The 20,270-nt window shown below is 36.8% G+C and overlaps 1 protein-coding gene across 2 annotated transcripts; it reads right to left on the bottom strand.

Moving 5' to 3' along the window:
* Positions 1-7,755: 7,755 nt before the first annotated feature.
* Positions 7,756-17,474, bottom strand: LOC135214732 (uncharacterized). 2 transcript variants are annotated; one of them, XR_010314453.1, is made up of 2 exons: positions 17,344-17,474; positions 7,756-8,513 (listed from the first exon to the last, which is right to left on the bottom strand). XR_010314453.1 is itself a non-coding variant. In XM_064249071.1 (2 exons), the coding sequence occupies exons 1-2, from the start codon at positions 10,528-10,530 to the stop codon at positions 7,890-7,892; spliced, it is 639 nt and encodes a 212-aa protein (XP_064105141.1). In that variant the 5' UTR covers positions 10,531-12,202; the 3' UTR covers positions 7,756-7,889. The 2 variants fall into 2 exon arrangements, 1 of the variants encoding a protein (XP_064105141.1); XM_064249071.1 differs by lacking the exon at positions 17,344-17,474 and adding an exon at positions 10,516-12,202.
* Between the last annotated feature and the right edge of the window lie 2,796 nt (positions 17,475-20,270).

The raw sequence follows: 20,270 nt of genomic DNA, 5'->3' as shown, positions 1-20,270 counted from the left end.
CTTCATTCTCGTAACTCATTACTACATTGCTATAGTTATTAGTACATGTATCTGTATAGGTATCTGTATAAGCATCTTGATTTTTGTTATGTTCAGAGTTTCGGTGATCACCGTTATTTATATCTGAGTAATTACTTGAATCTGAGTATATATCATCTATATGTGCACATTTCATTGATTCTGTATTCTGTAATGGTGGGAATTTCTCTATCTGTTTCTATTTTATCTTGCCCTTCTCGTATGTCTCTCTCGCTTGTCGAAACTGTCTCAGACAAATTGATCAGATTTAGGTGAGGCTTTTCTTCGTCAAGCGTAAAACATACGCTCTCCTGTTTCAGGCTAATCTTTCCTTCCCTGCTGTCTAGTATTATACCACATCTTCTTATTAAATTAAATGAGAATAATACTAGTGCGGAGAAAAATCTGTCTTCTGGAACTTGGACACTTATGACAACTTTGTGTGACAAAATGTCTATTTCCAAGTTCACCTTTCCTAAACTTCTAATTTGTTTACCTGCTATTCCCTTTATAACTTTATTTTGACTCTGAATCAGAGTTTCTGAAATGCCTAAATATCTGGTTAAAGTTTATTTATCTATTATATTCACTGTACTGCCTGAATCTATAAGTACAGTACTTTCTTTCTACTTATTGGAATCTTCACAATAGGCAAATCCTTTCTGTTTATTTCCTCTTCTTTCATGGAGAAGACTACTTCTTTGCTATTTATGTAGGAGAATGCGGATGAACCTTCATTTTTCATACTAGCTATTTCTTCTTTTTTTCTTCTATCATCTTGAAGGGAATTATTTTCTTTCTTTTGTGAAGGGGTTAATAATTGTCACTGGCTTGAAGAGTTATTTGGATTTGGGCGGCTGTTACTTACTTCTATTACTTCCCAATTGGTTGCCTTATTATTGAACCAACAGCTTTTACTTAAATGCCCAACCTTCTTGCAAATTGCACAGCTTCTAAGCTTTCTGCATTCATTAGTGGAATGATTTGTATACCCACAATTTTCACATGCTGCCTTTGGTCTTGCTCCTTGAGCTGAATAGTTTCCTTGACTTGAATTATTTGTTTGAAGATTGACCAGCCTTATATGTCATGGGTGGTCCATTCCTTGAATAATTCTGTCTTCCTTTCTGGTTAGGATTCCATTTTCTGTTATAAGTTTGGGAATATTTCCTTTGAAAACGAGTGGATCTGTTCCCTGCTTGTCTGGCATTATTATTCATTCTATTTGAATAGTTATTATTTCTACCTTTCCTTTCATTTTGTTTTTCTATTACCCCTACAAATTCTTTGGAAAAATCTATCTCTGCCTTCTGTATTTCTTGTTTCATTGTTTTTAATGTTTGAAGGCTATTATTCTTGGGATCAATTTTAATTTTTCGAAAGGACTTCTTTTCATTTTCTCCTAGAGCATTATATATGGTTCTATGTGCCAAGTAGTTTAAGACGTATCTTACATTAACTAATCCCCTTTCATCATCACCAAACTGTGTCTTATCTCCAATGGTGATGTTTGTGGACTTCGTCTTCTATTATTTTGTCTATGGCATTTTCAACATTTGCGTAGAGCTCTGCCATGGATTCATATTGGGGATTTAGGAACTAAGTAATATTATATAATGTATCTTCTTTATTCACGGGTTCCCACAGCATCAAACAAATTATTTTGAATTCATCATATTTAGTTAATTTGCTGAAACTACCAGAATTCAAAGTTTTATGTGCATCACTGTGTTCTGAACTAACGAGAAGCAAGGCTTCATTAATTTCAGCTCTTTCATCTGTTATTCCCCCTGAAGATATGCGGCTGTCAGCATCGGCTAACCAATGATTAACTGTATATGATTCTAGCTTACTTTTGTCTGGATGGGAAGCTTCAACTTGTCTACAGAAACGTGTGGCTTGTGTTATTACAGCTGCCTGATTCATTCTTCTGTTTCGAAACGTGTTAGTACTATTAGTATTATATTATTAGTATTATTGGCACTGTTATGATTATTGTTATTTGTGTTATTAGGGTTAGTATTTCCTTGAATCACCACGGTTTGCGAAATTGGAACTGGGATTCTACTGCGTCTGTCTGGTGTTGGTCTTAAATTGTACGAGCTATTTCTGAGTGTCGAGTAATTCGTTAAAGGCTTTATGCATTTCCCCCCAAAAAATTATTCTCATATGCTACTCATCATTACACAACAGCATAAAAAAAAAAACATATGTGAAATCGGGCACAAAAGTATCACCAACAATTAGTCAAACAAATTGATACACAACACAATATTCAAAGTAAAATTGTATGTATGGTTCACTATGCACCACAGTACCTCAAAAAAAATCTCATGCACTGTTCTGTTAATTCAAAGGCATACTAGTATATATATATATATATATATATATATATATATATATATATATATATATATATATATATATATATATATATATATATATGTATATATATATATATAAATTCGTTAATTTGAACTCAAAGTGCACAACCTGTCAAAAGAAATTATTCAAATAAATGGAACACAATATAAGTATTCAAAATCATATACCATCACCTACCGAGTGTAAAAAAAAAATACCAAGATTTCCTAGCTTTCAAACATAAAAGAAAAATTCAAAAGATCTTTATACCCTTAGTGAGAGAGAATTAAAAAAAAAGTTTTATATTTTCTAAGAGAAAGAATTCGCAATCTTTTCACACACTCTTATAGACAGAAAAAAAAAAATCAGCTTCAGCGCACTTACGTAAGTTGTTGTCGTTCGTTTAGCTTTGATTCCGATATCACTTCCTTCATTGCCGGAACTCAAATTCGCCTGTTGTGTTTCAAAATCAATCTTGACTGACGCTGTTTTCTCGTTTCGTTGTTCGGCAAAGATTCGTCATTGTCGAAAATTCTTCAGTAGCGTTGATTCTTTAACGGGAATGTTTTTCGTTCATCTGCAATACACTCGTCCGCTTTTAACAGATTATTTATAGAAATCTGTGAGTTCTTGTCGGCTGCTGCAGTTCCATGTCTCGACTCGATGATGTTATGTCTGCGTCGCGCACTTATTATGCTTTCGTTTCATAACACGCTGCATCTCGTTTTTCTTCGAGGGGAAAACAAAACTGTTCTCGCTGTGGTATAAAGTCTATGATTGCCCTTTTCGTTGACGTCTTCAAGCAGGATTTTATCGATCACTATTATTCTTCGCCGTCGTTATTAATTCTAAGTTCTGTTTGTCGAATGGTATCACAGTTGTAACTCGAAATGTGTATTTATTTAATTATCTTCACTGCACGAAACGTCTTCTGGATTCCACAATAGCTGGCACCATTTTCATGTTGTGCCCTCTTGTTTAAGGTTTTCGAGTGTATGTTCGCTCACCTGCTTCTTTCTCTTCTTGATTATTTCTGCAGTCTGGTTCTATGTTTAACTTCATGCTTCTTCTTAATGTTAGTTCTGGATTAGTCATCTTACTAGGCTTAGTCTCTCAGGAGAAGTTGGAATGAAACGAACAGCAGAGTTTCTTTCTTTAATGTTGCAGAGAATACTACAAGTTACAACTACAAAGCTTATAAATCTTTTTTGGACCCTGGCAATATTTCTGCTTCTTTACTGTACGACGGCTTCTGGTCTTCTGTCTTCTTCTGTCGTTCTGAAATTCAGCCATCTCGGTTCGAATTCAGCCCAACCTCCTTAGGCGGTGTAAGTTTTGGTTCTCCGCCCAACTGGATTCTTGATTCGTGGAGCGGTCTTTCCCTTATCTTTCCCCATCCCCTTTTAGGTGGGGTTAACATGGTAATTCCTCCTCTTCCAGGCGGAGTCAATGATTTAACATGTTAATACCTCCTACTGGAGGTGGAGCTCCATTATCGATAGAAGCTGAGTAAGTCTGGTGCGAGGTCACAGGTCAAAGATTTTATGACGGTCTTAAGATTTTAATTGCGATGGTGTTATGGTCCAACTTCCTGTGACCAAGGTTTTGTTGGTCAAATTCTGGCTCACACTCAAGCTCAATTCTCTCTCTCTCTTCCTCTTTCCCTACCTCGTTATTTTCACTGTACTTTGATTATTCCAAGGTCTAAAGACCTTGGATTATTCTCTCTCTCTCTCTCTCTCTCTCTCTCTCTCTCTCTCTCTCTCTCTCTCTCTCTCTGTTTTTACGCTACCCTTTCTACCATTATTTCTTATTGCTATCATTACATTTTTTCTTTCGCCTGTGCTTCCCTCTCTCTCGTTGCAGGTAATAAAAGGAGGCGACATGCGCAATTCGGCCACTTTTCTCACAGCCCAGTATCGGAGGATCCCGGTCACACTTGGGCATACCCATTGACCCAGCGTGGAGCGTTCACCTGGCTTTTCGACTCGACTCACGTGTCTGTGTGGCCCCACCAGGAAGCCCTTTGCCTAACCGATGCTTTGAAGAAGTCGACTTCCTTTGCCTACATTTTTACGAAGACATATCTCAAGAGAAAGGTGTCATGCGAAATTGTGGTAGCAGTCTACTTATATTTCATTTTATTCCCTTTATCAGTGCTTGTGCGACCCTCCATAGTGATTCATTAAACCCCACACCTGTGTTTCCCTTAGAAAGATTCTTTGACTAAGAGCTGTGGTTCCTTAGGAAGTGGTTATATTCAATTTCTCTCCTTCTCGGTGCAGTAATGTTTGAGCAGTAATTAATTCTTTCTTTGCCCTCTGAGGAATCTTACGATTTATGTTAAACTCATATCCGACCCTTCCCCACTTGTCGCACATGTGTTTATACGATGTTTGTATTGCAGGTATCCTGTAATTTCCTGCTGTGAAAGGTGGATCTCCCCTGTCCTTCTGCTCTGGGACCAGTAAATGCACGCTGTGAAACATCACACGTGTCCTGGACACATGCTCATTGCTCCTAGCAATTATTCCAGTATTTGGTCTTATGTGAGGGTCATTAGCGTCCTTATTGGCGCCTTGAAATCAGTAGAGTAACATTAAGGTGTAAATACATACCCCTGTAAATTCAACTCTTGGAGTTTCCTTACGATTTTTCCCTTAACTTGATTTTGGCTTTCAGCCGACGCCCTATTTTTTCTTGTGTCTAATTAGGTCTGATTGGCCTCCCTTTCAGCCACAGTCAGAATAATCATCCATTGTAGGAGCCATCAGACTTAATTTAGAAAAGTATGTATTATATATATATATATATATATATATATATATATATATATATATATATATATATAATATATATATATATATATATATATCATTTATTAATGACGTATCTTTCAAAGATCTATCAATGTTAACAGTTTTTTTTTTAATATAATCAAGTATGCTGTATTTTGCACAATTCTGTAAGGGCCCGAGATGCCAAAGAGATCAATTTCCATTATATTTCTTTCATGATGGTAGAGTTGAACTGCAGGTTAAACTGATTTAATGGGAAAAGAATAAACTCAGAAATTCAATAAAAAGTGCAGCTAACTTAATTATGGTTTTTTCCTTTGTTTTATCAGAATTGCAGATAATTTCAAATAGTTCCTCCCAACCCTTTTCCTTTACTATTTTGTCATAATCATCTGGTCTCATGTCCCACATTGCTGGGCATTTTTCAACTTCATCAAAGAAAATGTCGGTGTTAAAGCAACTGGTCTCCATTTTGACGTGTGGTGCAGGCAAATCCACGCGGTCTATATGAACAGACTCTAGTAAACACGTGTATCTCGAACCGCTCGGTTGTAAGGGGAAACTCGATCCGTGCGGATGCTGTCCGGTTGCATGTGAATACCCTTGTGCTCTTTCATTGACTTTGCAACCGCGTGGACGGAACCGTGCAGATGCAACCGCTGTATGTGAACATGGTCTTAGGCCTTATCCTTGAAGTTCATTGGCTGTCTCCAAGCCAGCTTCCCCAGCCTGGCAGGGTTCCTGACTTCTTCTAAGGAAGCATTTTCTAGGTCTAACCCTTCCCTTCAAGGCTGTCCTCAAAAGACTGGCGAGCCATAGGGGTTTTTAGGCCTCATCCTTGAAGTTTTTAGGGCCCCCCGCCAGGCCCACCTCCCAGCCTGGCAGGATACCAGCCTTCCTTTGAGGAAGCAGCCTCTGGGATGGACCCTTCCCTTTAAGACTGCCCTCAAGAGATTGCCGATCCTTGGGGGATTTTGGGCCTCATCCTTAAGTTTTTAAGTTTTTGGGCCCTCTCCAGGCCTGCTACACTTGCCTGGCAGGATACTTGTCTTTTTCCGAGGAAGCAGCCTTTGGATCGGACCCTTCCCTTCAAGGGTGTCCTCAAGAGACCGATGAGACTTGGGGCTTTTGGGGCCTCTCCTGGCCCACTTCCCCTGTCTGGCAGGACACCTGCCTTCCTAGCAAGGACTTTGTGGGAACTATGTCAGCACCTGCAGTTGGTACTTCAACAAACCCATATAATCTTATTATATGCATATGGTAACCATAGAAGTTGAGAACATCAGTAAATTAGACCACCAGTTGCTTGAAATTAACATTAGTATACAACAATTGTGCCTATGGGTGTGTATGTGAAGGTTTCTTTCTCCATTCTGTCATCTGAATTCCAGCAAAGGTCTTCCAGCATGTTTCCTTTTTTTTTTTTTTTTTTTTTTTTTTTTTTTTTTTTTGAAAAACAGGCTATTCACCAATCGTGTTCCAACGATTGTGCAAATAAGACTGCTAGAGTGCATGAATCCCCCAGCTGTTGCATGAGTGGTTCTAATGTTGTTTATTTTTCCAGCCATTGGATAAGCAAGTTTTTGTGTGCTGGATGTGCGTTCTTCCACCACCCATTATGTGGCGTCTTAAGGTAATGGAATTATTATGATATTCCAAAATGCATGGAATAAGATAGTATTTGCAATCAATTGAGGTAGTAAGGCTCATCTCCAGTATTATGCACAGAGGCTTATGGGATATATCAGGCAGCTACTCTGGGCTTATTATTGACATGATTCTCAGACATCCACAATAATGTAACATTAAATATATTATTTATTCGTATGAATATATAATGCCCCTTCATTGGTTTGTTGCTCTCAAGTAATTCTTTAATTAATAGGTGACTGGTGTACAGTTGAATGAATAACACAAATTGTTTGCCTTGTTCATACAATGGTTGGATGAACAACCTCTGAATACTGAAAAAAGTTCTCAAGTTCAAGTAGTATTATTTTTTCCGCATTCCTAAAGCGAAATTATTCTTTAAAAATCTTACAATAAGTTTTAAGACATTCCTATGCTGTAGTTGGTCTAAATGTCGAACACAGTTCTCAGCCAAATTTTGCAGGTCACTGAACATTCCGCAAGAATTTATATGTTTATATAAATGATGTCTAGTTAGGCTACAAAGACCCTCTTGAATTTTATAGCTTTATTTATTACTTATTTAGAATTTTAAACTGCAGCCTTTCATGGTCAAACCCTCATAATATGTGTTTCATTTATTGCTTGGAGTATCGGCCAACACAGTATCGTAGCCATCATGTCACTGGTGCGTGCTTGATTTATCATGCAAAAAATGCTAATGATAATTAATAAGTAATTGATAAGCAGACTTTAATATAGAACACATTATCCCACAATGTACGTTGATGCTTTTTGCTCCCTACAACGTAGAACTTTGGCCAGCTATAAATAAAATTCCTCCTAGTCCATTTATATGGTCACTGTTCCAGTCTGATGCTGATTAAATAGGTGATTATATTTTTTCAATTACAGTCATTATTATGAAAATTATTATATGCATTAACAGTCATTATTATGAAAATTATTATATGCATTAATGATATGATAACTGTCATATTTTTGCAATAATTGATTTTTTTTTATCTGTAGGCATACACGTTGATCACAGGCAAATGAGAATGAACTGAGTGCTGCAGATTAATTCTGATCAGTAAAGCTGTCTATGCTACTGATAGTTAAGCGTCTTGCAACATCATTGGCTGAATTGGTATAGCGTCCAATGCCGCCAACTGCGCCATCAACAAAGTCAACAGTAGACTTTGCAGTTTCACCAAATCCTCTGGCAGTGCTGCGAGCTACGTTGCCGACGAGCTGCCCAGTAGCACCAATGGCATCACGGGTAATGTTTAGACTGCTGGTCACAGCGGTTGACGCAAGTTTTCCTCCTGCACGAACTGCATCTTGCATAAAGTCACCTGTGGCGCTCATAACATTACCAACCCCTTTCAGAGCTTCGACAGCTGTTTCTCTAAAAGCACTGTTCATCCCAACGAATGCTTGTGCACTTGAAGTCCAAAGGTCAGAAAATAATTTCCGAATTCCATTATTGACAGAACGGCCAGTGGCAGCAACTTCACGAAATAGATTAGGTCCGCTCTTGGAAGTTTGGATTGTTGTGTCTCTGTCTCGAAGCCCAAAGATATTCGCTATGAAGCTCAGTGGCCATGGATTTTCCTCGTTCTCTGCCACTATCTCTTGTGGTCTACCTTCAATGTTTGAAGACACAACTGCCAATAACAGGACTGCCAATTTGAGATTCATCTGGAATAAGAAAAGGGGACTAACTAGAAAATGGAATTCTAAGTGTGCCATTTTCATATCACTTTTCACGCGTTTCATTAGTAGTATTATACAACCATAATTTTTTGTACATTTTTAACCATGTTATAACATCTTTTGGGAAAGAATATGCCAGAATCTGGAATCATGGAATTATTTGATGCTGTGAGAAAATGGAAAGTCAAAGTATGATTGCACACAACAAAAATAATATATATTAATGAGAAACTTAAATAAACACCAACCACTAATGCCAAAGTACTGTAACTTTATGCATTGACAACTGGAGGCCAACTTTGGAACCTTATCTAGTCTGAGCTTGAAGGATGAAAGAAAAAAGTTATAGAGAATAAAAGAGAAAGTGATGCCAGACAGACCCATTGAAAGGGAGGCAAAAGCGTGAAGCTCAAAATGAGTTCTACAACTTGGTTGCAGAGGGAAAGAAATAGCCACCTATTGAAGCCATCCTGAATACTTTATTTCCTGCTAAATGGAATGAAAGGTCATAGTTTCGAGTGTTTTAGGCCCCGTCCACACGGGCGAGCTTTGCTCGACGAACTGTGCTCGATGTGGCGTCAGAAGCTCAGATACAGCCAGGATTAATAGAATACAGGGTTAGACCGCTTCTGACCAAAATAGGACAATCTCGCGCATGACGTCACGTGGCTGATCTGACTGAGGTTCAGATAAAAAAAGTCATCAATCAGTATTTGACCCCACCAGAGTGAAGAACAAGGAAACTACCTACCAGTACCTGGAGATTAACGGGGACCTCTCTCACACAAGGTCGTGTCGTGAAAGAGATAGGTAATGGGTGTGGGTAAATATTTCCCATAGTGACCCTTAATTTATTTGTTTTCTTGGTTTTCTTTTATGGCCACCTACCAATTACGTCACAAATATGCGCAGTAACGACGGGACGGTACTCTATTAATCCTGGATACAGCAGGGAAAGTTCTGACTTTCTCCGCCTTCTGACGTCACATTGAACTCATACTCAGTTCGTTGAGCTAAGCTCGACCGTGTGGACGGTGCTTAGGTGCTACCAAGATGGAGGAGAAACTTTCCCTTTTAGATGAGTTAAACACTTGCGCATTATGGTACTTTTACAAAAAAACGTGCAAGGCTACATGAAGTCAAATATAAGATTAAATAAAGGTCAGAGAGAGAGGTAAGGCATGGCCGTTATTTTATTGAATATGTTTTTGAAATAATATTGTCAAGTAATAGCACAAAGAAGGACGTCATATAACAGAGCAGTACACAGAAAAGGATGACATAACCTACATCTACAAATCGATTAGACTACAGTTTTAATTATATATACTTTATTGGATGACTATAAGGCAATTTTGACAGCACAAATAATTGAGGTAGGATACAGTACCCGCTCAGAAATCACAAAAGGACAACTTTGAAACCTTCGAACTGGTTAAATCTGTGTTCCTTTACAACACACGTTTGCATATCCGAGGAAGAAGCAGGGTAACTGGAGAAGGCTGATAGTATACACTATACAGCATTAATGAAATAGGAGAAATGACAGATTCACTAGGATAACCACTACAGTTGGCGGAGGTTGTATTGTTATCAAGAGGAGCCAATCTAAAACTTAGATCGAAAATGTGAAGTTACCTTTTTGAAATATATACAGCTATTAGTAAGAAGTTTGGCTACGAAAACCTTTTATTAGACTGTTTATTAGCCTAGAGATATCAAGAACAGTGAGGAAATTTTGTCTTACATGTTAGAAAGGGAGACCATGCATTGCAAACATGGGAAAGTCAATAACAAGATCATTGCCAAAGTTATTGCCACTGAAAATCTGGCTTAAGAACGCGTGGTTTAAATTTTATGTGACTGTCGAGTTCATTATATTTAATATAGAGATAGGAGAAAAGTTCGAATTGGCTTATCCATCAAGTGTTTCTAGTTCCAGGCGAAACTGAAAAATTAAGACGAAACATTTCAACCAAAAACTCACACATATATGATTCATAGTAGACAGACGCCTGGCTGCTCCACACGGAAATGACCACTCTGCTGATCTTGTAAGCAGAATGCCCTCAAGGGAAGGAGACAGGATTATAGATGGCAAATGAACTGAGGGAAAAATTATTTGAGGATTGACAACTACAGAGCACGATTTTTGATAATGATGCGGAGAACAGAAATTAGGACCGAAAAAATGATCAAAAGTCTTATTGTAAAGGGCTTGACATGTTTCTAGTAGGATGCAATTCTAGATATCAAGTTTTTAGAGGATTTAAAGTAGACCTGCTAAACATGAGATTCAAATGCTCCAATATTATGAGTTTATTAGCAAATAATGCTAGTAGCTCAGATTTTTAGTCACTAAGTTTGCCCACATGATAGCCTCAGTTCCAGTGGTTTTGCATGGAGGTGTAAATTAAGTAGCGTAAAGGAGATGGGTCAATATAGCTATTCCATAGGAGCTTCAGTCCAGTTTACTCTAGTTTTCGTAGCAGTTACTGGAATAAAAAGTTTGCTGCAGAAAACGTTTTAAGAATATTTTCAAAATGTATATATTTTTTTATTCCATGCGCACATTCATCTTCATCCCATTACCAGTCCATAAACTATAACTTCTCATTACCATATGCCTGAACATAACAGACACTTTCTACATGAATCCAGCAATTCGCCCATCTACGAATTACAGCTTTTGTATTGCTCTGAAAAGGTAAGGGTCCAAAACGTAGCTCTAGTACTCCAGTCATATGGTTATTTAATCACAATTATACCACATATCTGTCTTTTAAAATGATGAACGCTTATCCACAAGACCTGTTTCCCCCAAATCTCCTTAGTCTGACCTCCTCAGGCATTTTCTCACCAGTTGTAGTGACTACATAAGAACGATTAACGTTGCCAGGCTGTGGCCTCTCTTTGTCTTTCATTTTTTCTGATACGGAAGGAAATATTTAAGTTTACTGAATATCGTCTTGGGGACAGTTCACTCTGTCAGGCATTTATTTTATTTTGGTTAGCAATTTCGTGAATTTTTCGATACTATGGCACCTCATCTCACTAGCATTTCTGCATTGTGTTGGTCGTTTTCACCTTCCTCAACTTTATTAGCAATTGCGTGCATTCCAAAGTCATTTTCTTCATTACTCCCAGATCTACTAACAATCAATCATAAATGAGTTTTTAGAGTTTAATTCCTCATCATTTATATCATGAGCAAATTTTAGCTAAACCCTGTTAAGAGATTCAGAAACCACAGGTCTATCCTAGGGAGATAGGAATACTCAAGTACAGTAGCATCGTCTGCATAAGCAATTTCAGTTGAAGACCAAACAACATATTGCATGCAGTATACGCTATGGATAGTCATTACCCAAAATGGCTAACCTGGGAACTCCCAACAGCAACTACTCTTGCCAGTTTATTAGTTAAATGTTCAATATCGAAACTGAAGGTTGCTCTTGGGCTATAAAAACAACAGTATAGTGAATACCAGGGATATAAATTTCATGAATAGAGACTAAGGAGTTTCGTCAACACTGAGAACTAAAAGAAGTCCATCATATAGAAAATTAAAGCTGAAAACTAATTAGTCATTCAGACTTTCAAACACTTCAGATACATAGCCATTATAGACAGTAGACAGTAATGCAAACCAAGAGCCATCCCTCTTATATCTAGCTGACAGAATAATATTACCAGCTCTCCTGTGTGTGCACAAAAGAACAACGAAGTTTCCAATGGTCTTCATGAAAAAATGGAAACAGCGCCATTGAAGCTTGTATACATGCATAAGTATCAAGGACAAGCAAAAAATAACTTGGTTCACGAGAACAAAAACTTGTCAGCTCAGCTCAACAAATAGGAATGTGGTATGAGCTTACATTTACTCTGCCTACTTTTATACACGGTCAAAAAATTTGTTGTGTAATCTGGGAACCTTTTATACATATAAATATGTATATATAAATAAATATATATAAACACACCACACACACACACACACACATATATATATATATATATATATATATATATATATATATATATATATATAATATATAATTTTGGTGAAGTGGAAAACTCTTCCAAAGTGCATATGATGCCTTCTTTTGCTTCAAAATAATATTGGTATGTGAACTTTAATAAATTCCATGTGACCAAGCGGTGATTGGTACATTTATATTCACGAGGAGCTTTTATGAGATACATTTTTACTATACAGTCGAGGCGATGTGCAATATACTTTAATCTTGCATCTTTGAGTGGTTATACCACACACACTCATATTTAGCATTGTATTATTTCAAAGCATAATTGCGATCATGTCCTGGAAGTATACTTCAAAAGTAGGCTCCTTGCTCTGCTGATATTTCGAGTGCTTTGGATTTTCAAGTCTTTCTTCTGATAATATTTCAATATGTCAGTGGGAAATTATTTACCCAGATTGACTCCAGCAATCTGATTAAGAATTAATGAACCCACTGTTGAATTAGCTGTAGGGCGTTTGATGTTTACGTTGGTTCTGCAAATGTTTAAACTGAGGCACACAAGGTCTAAATGGAGCCTTTCAAGACAGAGACAACAGGGATGGGCCCTTTTAAAACAGCTATTCTGACTATGGATTAAGATGAGAAGATGAAGAACTGTGACATCTCTCCAAGTTACGTTTTTTGGACGTCCAGAATATTGATAGAAAAGTTAAACAAAAAGACTCGGTACTTTTGATGGGAAAATAAACAAGAGATGTGGTGAGTAATATGTCTTGAGTACATAAATGGTCCCATATAAATATGCTCACACGATCATACCAAGATAAGAAGAAAAGAGAGAAGTTTATGAATGAGAGCAAATCTTAGAAGATGGCTGGGAACTTAAGGAAGAAGAAACACAAAGCAGCCATGGAGAGCACCACTGGAAATACGAAAGGAAACCTATAGTGTTCTGTCAGCAATGGCAATAAAGCAGTTACAAGAAAAACAAGTAATGAACAGTGTTAAGACTTCATCGAAGGAGGTTTTGCTGATATTTCATCGACATTTATAATGAATTATATATATTGTTTTATAGGAATGCTGCATCATTAGGGTTAATTTTGCATCGAACCTTCAGCTTTCCATATCATTTGTTTCTCTTCTGCGCTACCATTGGACGATACTTGGCCAACGTCATTGCTTTGTCAAAGAGAAACATTAGAAGCGTACTTACATTAAGAGTGCAAGAAAATCATTCTCTTTCTCAATGAAGTCCCGCTCGATTTCTGTTCGCTTTGAGCCACAACGATTATGGCTTTAGATCTTAGATTTTCTGGCGAGGAAGTCCCCCCCAAGAGCGCTCCAGTTCTCTCAGCGGTGATACTTCCCCGCCAGGAATCCCCAGATGATCTTCCACGCCCTCCGCATCCTGGTAGTAAAAAATGCGCGTGGTCTACGTGATTCACATCAGACGATTTGCTGCGACGGCGGCAGTTTTTATAACATATCCGAGGAGGATCCGGGCTCCTCCCGCGGCTAGTTTTTCATCATGTTTTTTCGTTCTTCCTCTTTTTAATTTTTTTAGTCAACTCATCCTCCTCTTACTCCTTTCGCATATCAATCCCGCGTTAAGTAAGATTTGGGAATTTTGTAAATCTAAAGTGAAGGTTGAGGAGGCAGACGCTGAGTTTTGGAGACGTACTTCTGTGAGCGATATATATATATATATATATATATATATATATATATATATATATATATATATATATATATATATATATATCCATCACCAGTTGCTAGTCCACTGTAGGACAGAGGCCTCGGACATGTCCCTCCACTCCCTCGTGTTAATGGTCTTTCTATGCCAGTCTATACCAGCAAATTTATATGATATATATATATATATAATATATATTATATATAATATAAAATGATTTATGTATGTATTCTGTAGGTTGTATATATATATATATATATATATATATATCTATATATATATAATATATAAATGTATTTATATATATATATATATATATATATATTTATGATATATAAATAATCATCACCAGTTGCTAGTCCACTGCAGGACAAATGCCTCGGACATGTCCTTCCACTCCCTCTTGTTAATGGTCTTTCCATGACAGTCTATACCAGCAAATTTATACATATACATATACAATATACTATATATATATATATATATATATATATGATAATATATATATATATATAATAATAGTATGTATGGTTGTATGTAGCTATATGTCGTACAGGTATCCCAAGAGGAAATTATGGACGCATATGCTTTATTGTCTATATCAGTTCTTCTCTACCACGGGCGGGGGGGGGGGGGGGGGGGGGGAATTTCAGAGTTCCAGGGGGGGAGAAATTGTGACCACAAATTGGCAGGATCAAAATGGTTCTAAGACCAGACAAACGCAGTGTGCATCGGTCCACACTACTGAGAGGTCACGCTGGGCTTTCTCTCTGCTAGCTTGTGTGTTTTGTATTAGTATTTTGTTGCATATCATTTGGAATGCAACTTTTGAGGCAGACGGTTTTGGAAAATTTGGGTGGGGGGGAGAGGGGTGGCATGACATTCCGACATATGGTGGAAGGGTACATGGGCTGTATCCTGCATGGACGGGATAAGGTTCGGGAGTGACTACTCGAGAACTCGGAGTATTTTACAGAGTAATTAACCTTCCTAGGAAACATGAACCTATCTCAGGGGATGTGGAGAAATTACTCTTCATTTTGGAATTTCGGTTAAGAGTATATTCCAGCTGTGCTTTACAATAATCCTCATGAAATATACCCGTCTTTACCTTGATATATATTATTATATATATATATATATATATATATATATATGTTATATATACTATATATATATATATATATATTTATGTATATATGTGTGTGTGTATTTATTATCGAATTCAATTAACTTGGTATAACTGACACCTAAGGGCAAATAATGCATTTACCCTGGCCAGGATTTCGAAATTATCTTTTTTTCAGATTGTATGCTTTTAGCAATAAGTTGATTCTGACCTTGCTGTATATATTGCTGTCGAATTCTAAATTCAGTGGTAGTCCTCTCTCTCTCTCTCTCTCTCTCTCTCTCTTCTCTCTCTCTCTCTCTCTCTCTCTCTCTCTCTCTCTCTTCTCTTCTTCTCTCTCTCTCTCTCTCTCTGTCTTTGAGAAGTTGTCCGGAGGTTATCTGATGAAAAACCATCCAAAAAAGACGAAGGAGGCCGTTGTATTTAGTACATAGTTTTGGCGAATGTCACCAGAGAATTTCATAAGTGTCAGGTAAAAATGAGCATCTCCCGTTATCCCAATGAGAGGTTTGTTTAATAATTAGTGAAATGTATGTGATTCTGACAGAATAGTAAGTGCATATGAAATAAGTTTAACTCTTATCTTTTATGATAGCGTAAGTGGATAAGTAATGTGTTGCTTTCTCTACTAATCCAGCTTCAAATCCTGGTGTGAGGAAGCGGTTATTCAAATCATTCTCAAATTTAAAACAAAACAAAAATTTTAGAAGACATGTTGATAAATGTTAGGAAACTGAGCTCGTGTTGAACTTGCTGAAATCAACATTTGTCACATTATCAGGGATACTCTTCCACAACAATTATTTTGGAGTGTAAACTGCTGAGGGTCTGTGATCCGAGTAACAGGTATTAACTAGGTAAGCACAGGGAATAACAAAGAAGGCAGATGGTACGTGTTGAAATGTTTGTAGATGGTCACTCATGAAGGAGGTGAAGAACATTGTCATATCTATATAGCTTTCAAGCAATATAGTATATTTTTCATTTCAGCATATATATATATATATATATATATATATATATATATATATATATATATATATATATATATATATATATATATATATATATATATATATATATATATATATATATTATATATGATGATGGTGTTTGCATGTGCATATTATGTGCTAATTTTCTAACTGCAGGCAATCATTCTTTCTCCATAGTTTCTTTACTAAAAAAGATGAAAAATATCTTAAATTTTGTAAAAAAAAATATATAAATAAATATTGAATGAATAGAAATAGATAAGTAAACAAGTCCGTTCAGTGATGAACATCTAGGATGACCTGAGATTCAGTAATGCGCAGAAGTTTGAACACTCCAAGAAGTAATGAATTATTTTGGTTTTTGGTTTTCAAGGTCTGTGTGTGTGCGTGTGTGTGAGAGGAAATTCATCTGAACCAGTTCCGATACACTGGATTGTATTATTACCAATAGGAACCAGATATTACTGATATAATCAGTGTTGTTATTTTCATTGCTATTCATTGCTAATTTCACAGTTTCTATTTTCACCAAATAGAATGTTTGAATTACAGAGTGCATAGTTAGAAAAGCGGAAAAGGAGATACATAAAAAATAAGAAATGTGTTTGCAAAAGAAAGAATGAGAGGAGAGAGGTGTAAAACTGTAGGCCCTTAAAACGTGCAAGCAACCAGTCCTCATCATATATACGGTCCTGTGTCCTGACTGGGGATTCTTACAATGATGTCTTTCCTCACAAATGGTTTATTGTAATTGTTCTACGGCTCTGAGCAATACACAACTTTATTGAGGCACAGCCAACTTTTCTTCAGCAGAAACCCCCGATACAATCAAACACTGTCGCACTGCACAATAATTCATGCCATCCACAGGCTTTTCAGAATCATATTTACGAATTGACGACAAGGCTAAGCGCGGACGATAAGACGGACACGTCTTCCTCTCCTTGACAGTGAAAGACTTCGTCGCCAGAAGCCTTGACAGCTAACAAGGATACCTGTTGCTTACCTTCGAAGTGTTGCACCACAACTGAGTGAGCAATGAAACCGCCAGATAGATTAGTTCCCTAGAAGAAGAAAAAAGAGAAAAAGGCGTAGGTTTTTTATGCTGTGTCCTTCAGAACTGGTGGAGGAGAGGAGGGGATAAACTTGAAACGAAAACAGAGCTTCAGGCGCGGGATTTTCTGCGACAATTTTAGTTCCTTTCTACCTGCATGCGTTCAGCCTGGGTTCTCCCTGTCTTGTTAGTGCTTCTAAGGTATAAATACGTAGAAAACTTTCATCGCCTTTCATAGAGATAGTTGTCACTATTTACTTACGGTGATTTTCTTAACGGGTTTACGAATGTCCTGTGAAATTTACACTAGATTTCGGTTAATTGTTCGCATTAAAATTTCATTGCCAAATAACACACACTTTCCAGATATTCTTCTAATAGTAACAAATTTTAACTGAGCAACATTGAAATCATTGAACTTTGTTCAGCGTCACGGGAGTGACTCGTAATCTTAGTCAGTTATGCAGAAGCATATTTTATGCCAAGCGACATGCGGGTGTGTCTCCGTGTCTTCGAGGCATAGGTGTAGAGGCCGGGTAGCCTGAATCTCCTACAAGATGATAAGGATTAGGTCTTAATCTTGGCTGATTTGAACGTTGAGTGCTGCATGCACTGCTCCTGACAAGCATGCATACACACACACACACACACACACACATATATATATATAGATTATTCTATATATAGATATATATATATATATAATATGTATATATATATTATATATATATATATCATATATATTATATATATATATACTATATATATATATATATATATATATATATACATATATAGGTTGTAATCCGAGATTATGCAAATATTTTGGGAAATGAAAGAAAAAGTCATTCTAAGCAGAAAATGTTCTATAAACATAAACATTTTAAGGCTTCGTTCGTTGGTGAGGTGAATTTATAAAATAACCGTTTTTCCTTAATGCTACTCTCTGCCAACATGGCGTACGTGATGTCTGAGTAGTCAGGGATATTGGGGGGGGGGAGAAGAAGGGTTGATGAAGCGGACTGATAGACTTTTAATTATGATTTTTTTCTCACAGGTTTTTGAAAAACGTAACACTGAAGTCCCTTCAATTAGTAAATAACCTGTGAACTAACTTCGACATAATCTCATTTTAATGATTATCATTACTTATCAAGAAAGTCTCTTTCGACTGACATAGGCGAAAGCACTTTCGTAGATGTGTGTTTTCCTTCGACTGGTGTGTGATGAATACTTTTGATGGAGAAGGACAGGTTTTTGATGATAGGCTTTAAATTTTGATCCGTATGTAAAGAATAGGCCTATCTTTGATGGAAAAGTTAAGTATATCTTAGTTTACCCAGACTACTGAGCTGATTAACAGCTCTCCTAGGGCTGGCCCGAAGAATCATATATTTTTACGTGGCTAGGAACCAATTGATCACCTAGCAACGGGACCTACAGCTTATTGTGGGATCCGAACCATATCGAGAAATTAATTTCTATCACCAGAAATAAATTCCTCTGATTCCGCGGTGGCCGGGCCGAGATCTTTGATGGAGGGGAGATTCCATGGAATACCATTGACAAAGAGGGAGAAGGTTTCTATGATACATGCATATATCCCCTTTGTTCTATATCTAAAAAATAATTTAATCTGGAAGTATTTTATTCATATCGGCCTAATCGCCGATTTCCTTTTTTTATAACAGTCTTCACGACTCCAGGATCCTGAAGAACTCCTGGATAAACACCAATCCGATTATCCCGGTACATATATCAAAGTATCTTTTATATATACCAAACAAGAGCATGCACAATTCTCATTCTAAAAGTCCCTGTAATATGGGATCTGAAAGGTGTGTCCACAAGAAGAATAAAAGACACATCTTGCATTTATATGTGATGCAGAGCTGAAGCTTTGTTCCATGTCTGCCTCCGCCCATGCCGATTGTCATTTATTCAACCCTAAGGAGGACGACTCTGTCTTGACCTTTACCATTGCTGAAAATGAAAACTCAGTCATCCACATTTATATACGCTTCATGTTAATTATTTAAAGGAATTGAAGTTGCCTAACCATTAAAAAAAACCATTTAAATGAAGCCCGGTAGCTTTTAAAAATAATCCTCTTGAACTACGTATCAACTTTTGTCATTCATCTCCATTGGTCTTACGTAACTTTACAGCACCCTGCTGCTCGTCTTGGTTTTCCAATCCTTTAGTGTATGAAGACATACTACATACTTTGTGAAGTGAATTCACTTTTCATATGCATATATTTATTATCGTTAACCCACATTTTAGAGTCTGAAGATATCTTATTAAAATTCATTCTCTTAATAGAATTAGTAACAAAGTCTAAATAACCTTGAATAATTTACTGAAGTTGAATAATGGAGAAAAGAAATTTCTGGTGGTATTCCTGGTGTTGCAAAAGAAGTTTCTTGAGTTTTTGAGAGAGGAAGAGGAGAGTTAGCTTGTTAAAGTCTCATGCAAGTTTAGAAGGCCTGAAGTTTAAGGACTTATTATTCAGATCTTCGGAGTTTACTGCATATTTCAAAGCTAAACTAATGAATGTTTGTGAGAAAAGTGTATAGCCTTTACTACAATGCGTTGTTTCATAACTTATGTTATCCTATACAATTTAGACTTAATTTCTTAGCCCTTGGCGATGTAGGGCAATGACATCTCCATATATTCATCATTTACTTTCTAACTGGTTTTTAACGGTGCACTTTTTCTCGCAGATGAATAGTTTCGTTGAAAAGTTTTTTCTAGTTTTTAGTAAAGTCAATTCTTTAAAACGTTAATTAGCTGTATGAATGTATGACCAATAGGATCAGCTTTGGAATCTGAGGAGTATTGTGTCAATATCTTAATAGGAACTACAGTAATAA

The sequence above is a fragment of the Macrobrachium nipponense genome, chromosome 46, assembly GCF_015104395.2.
Source record: "Macrobrachium nipponense isolate FS-2020 chromosome 46, ASM1510439v2, whole genome shotgun sequence".
NCBI lineage: Eukaryota > Metazoa > Arthropoda > Malacostraca > Decapoda > Palaemonidae > Macrobrachium > Macrobrachium nipponense.
This window is presented reverse-complemented; position numbering and strand designations above follow the sequence as displayed.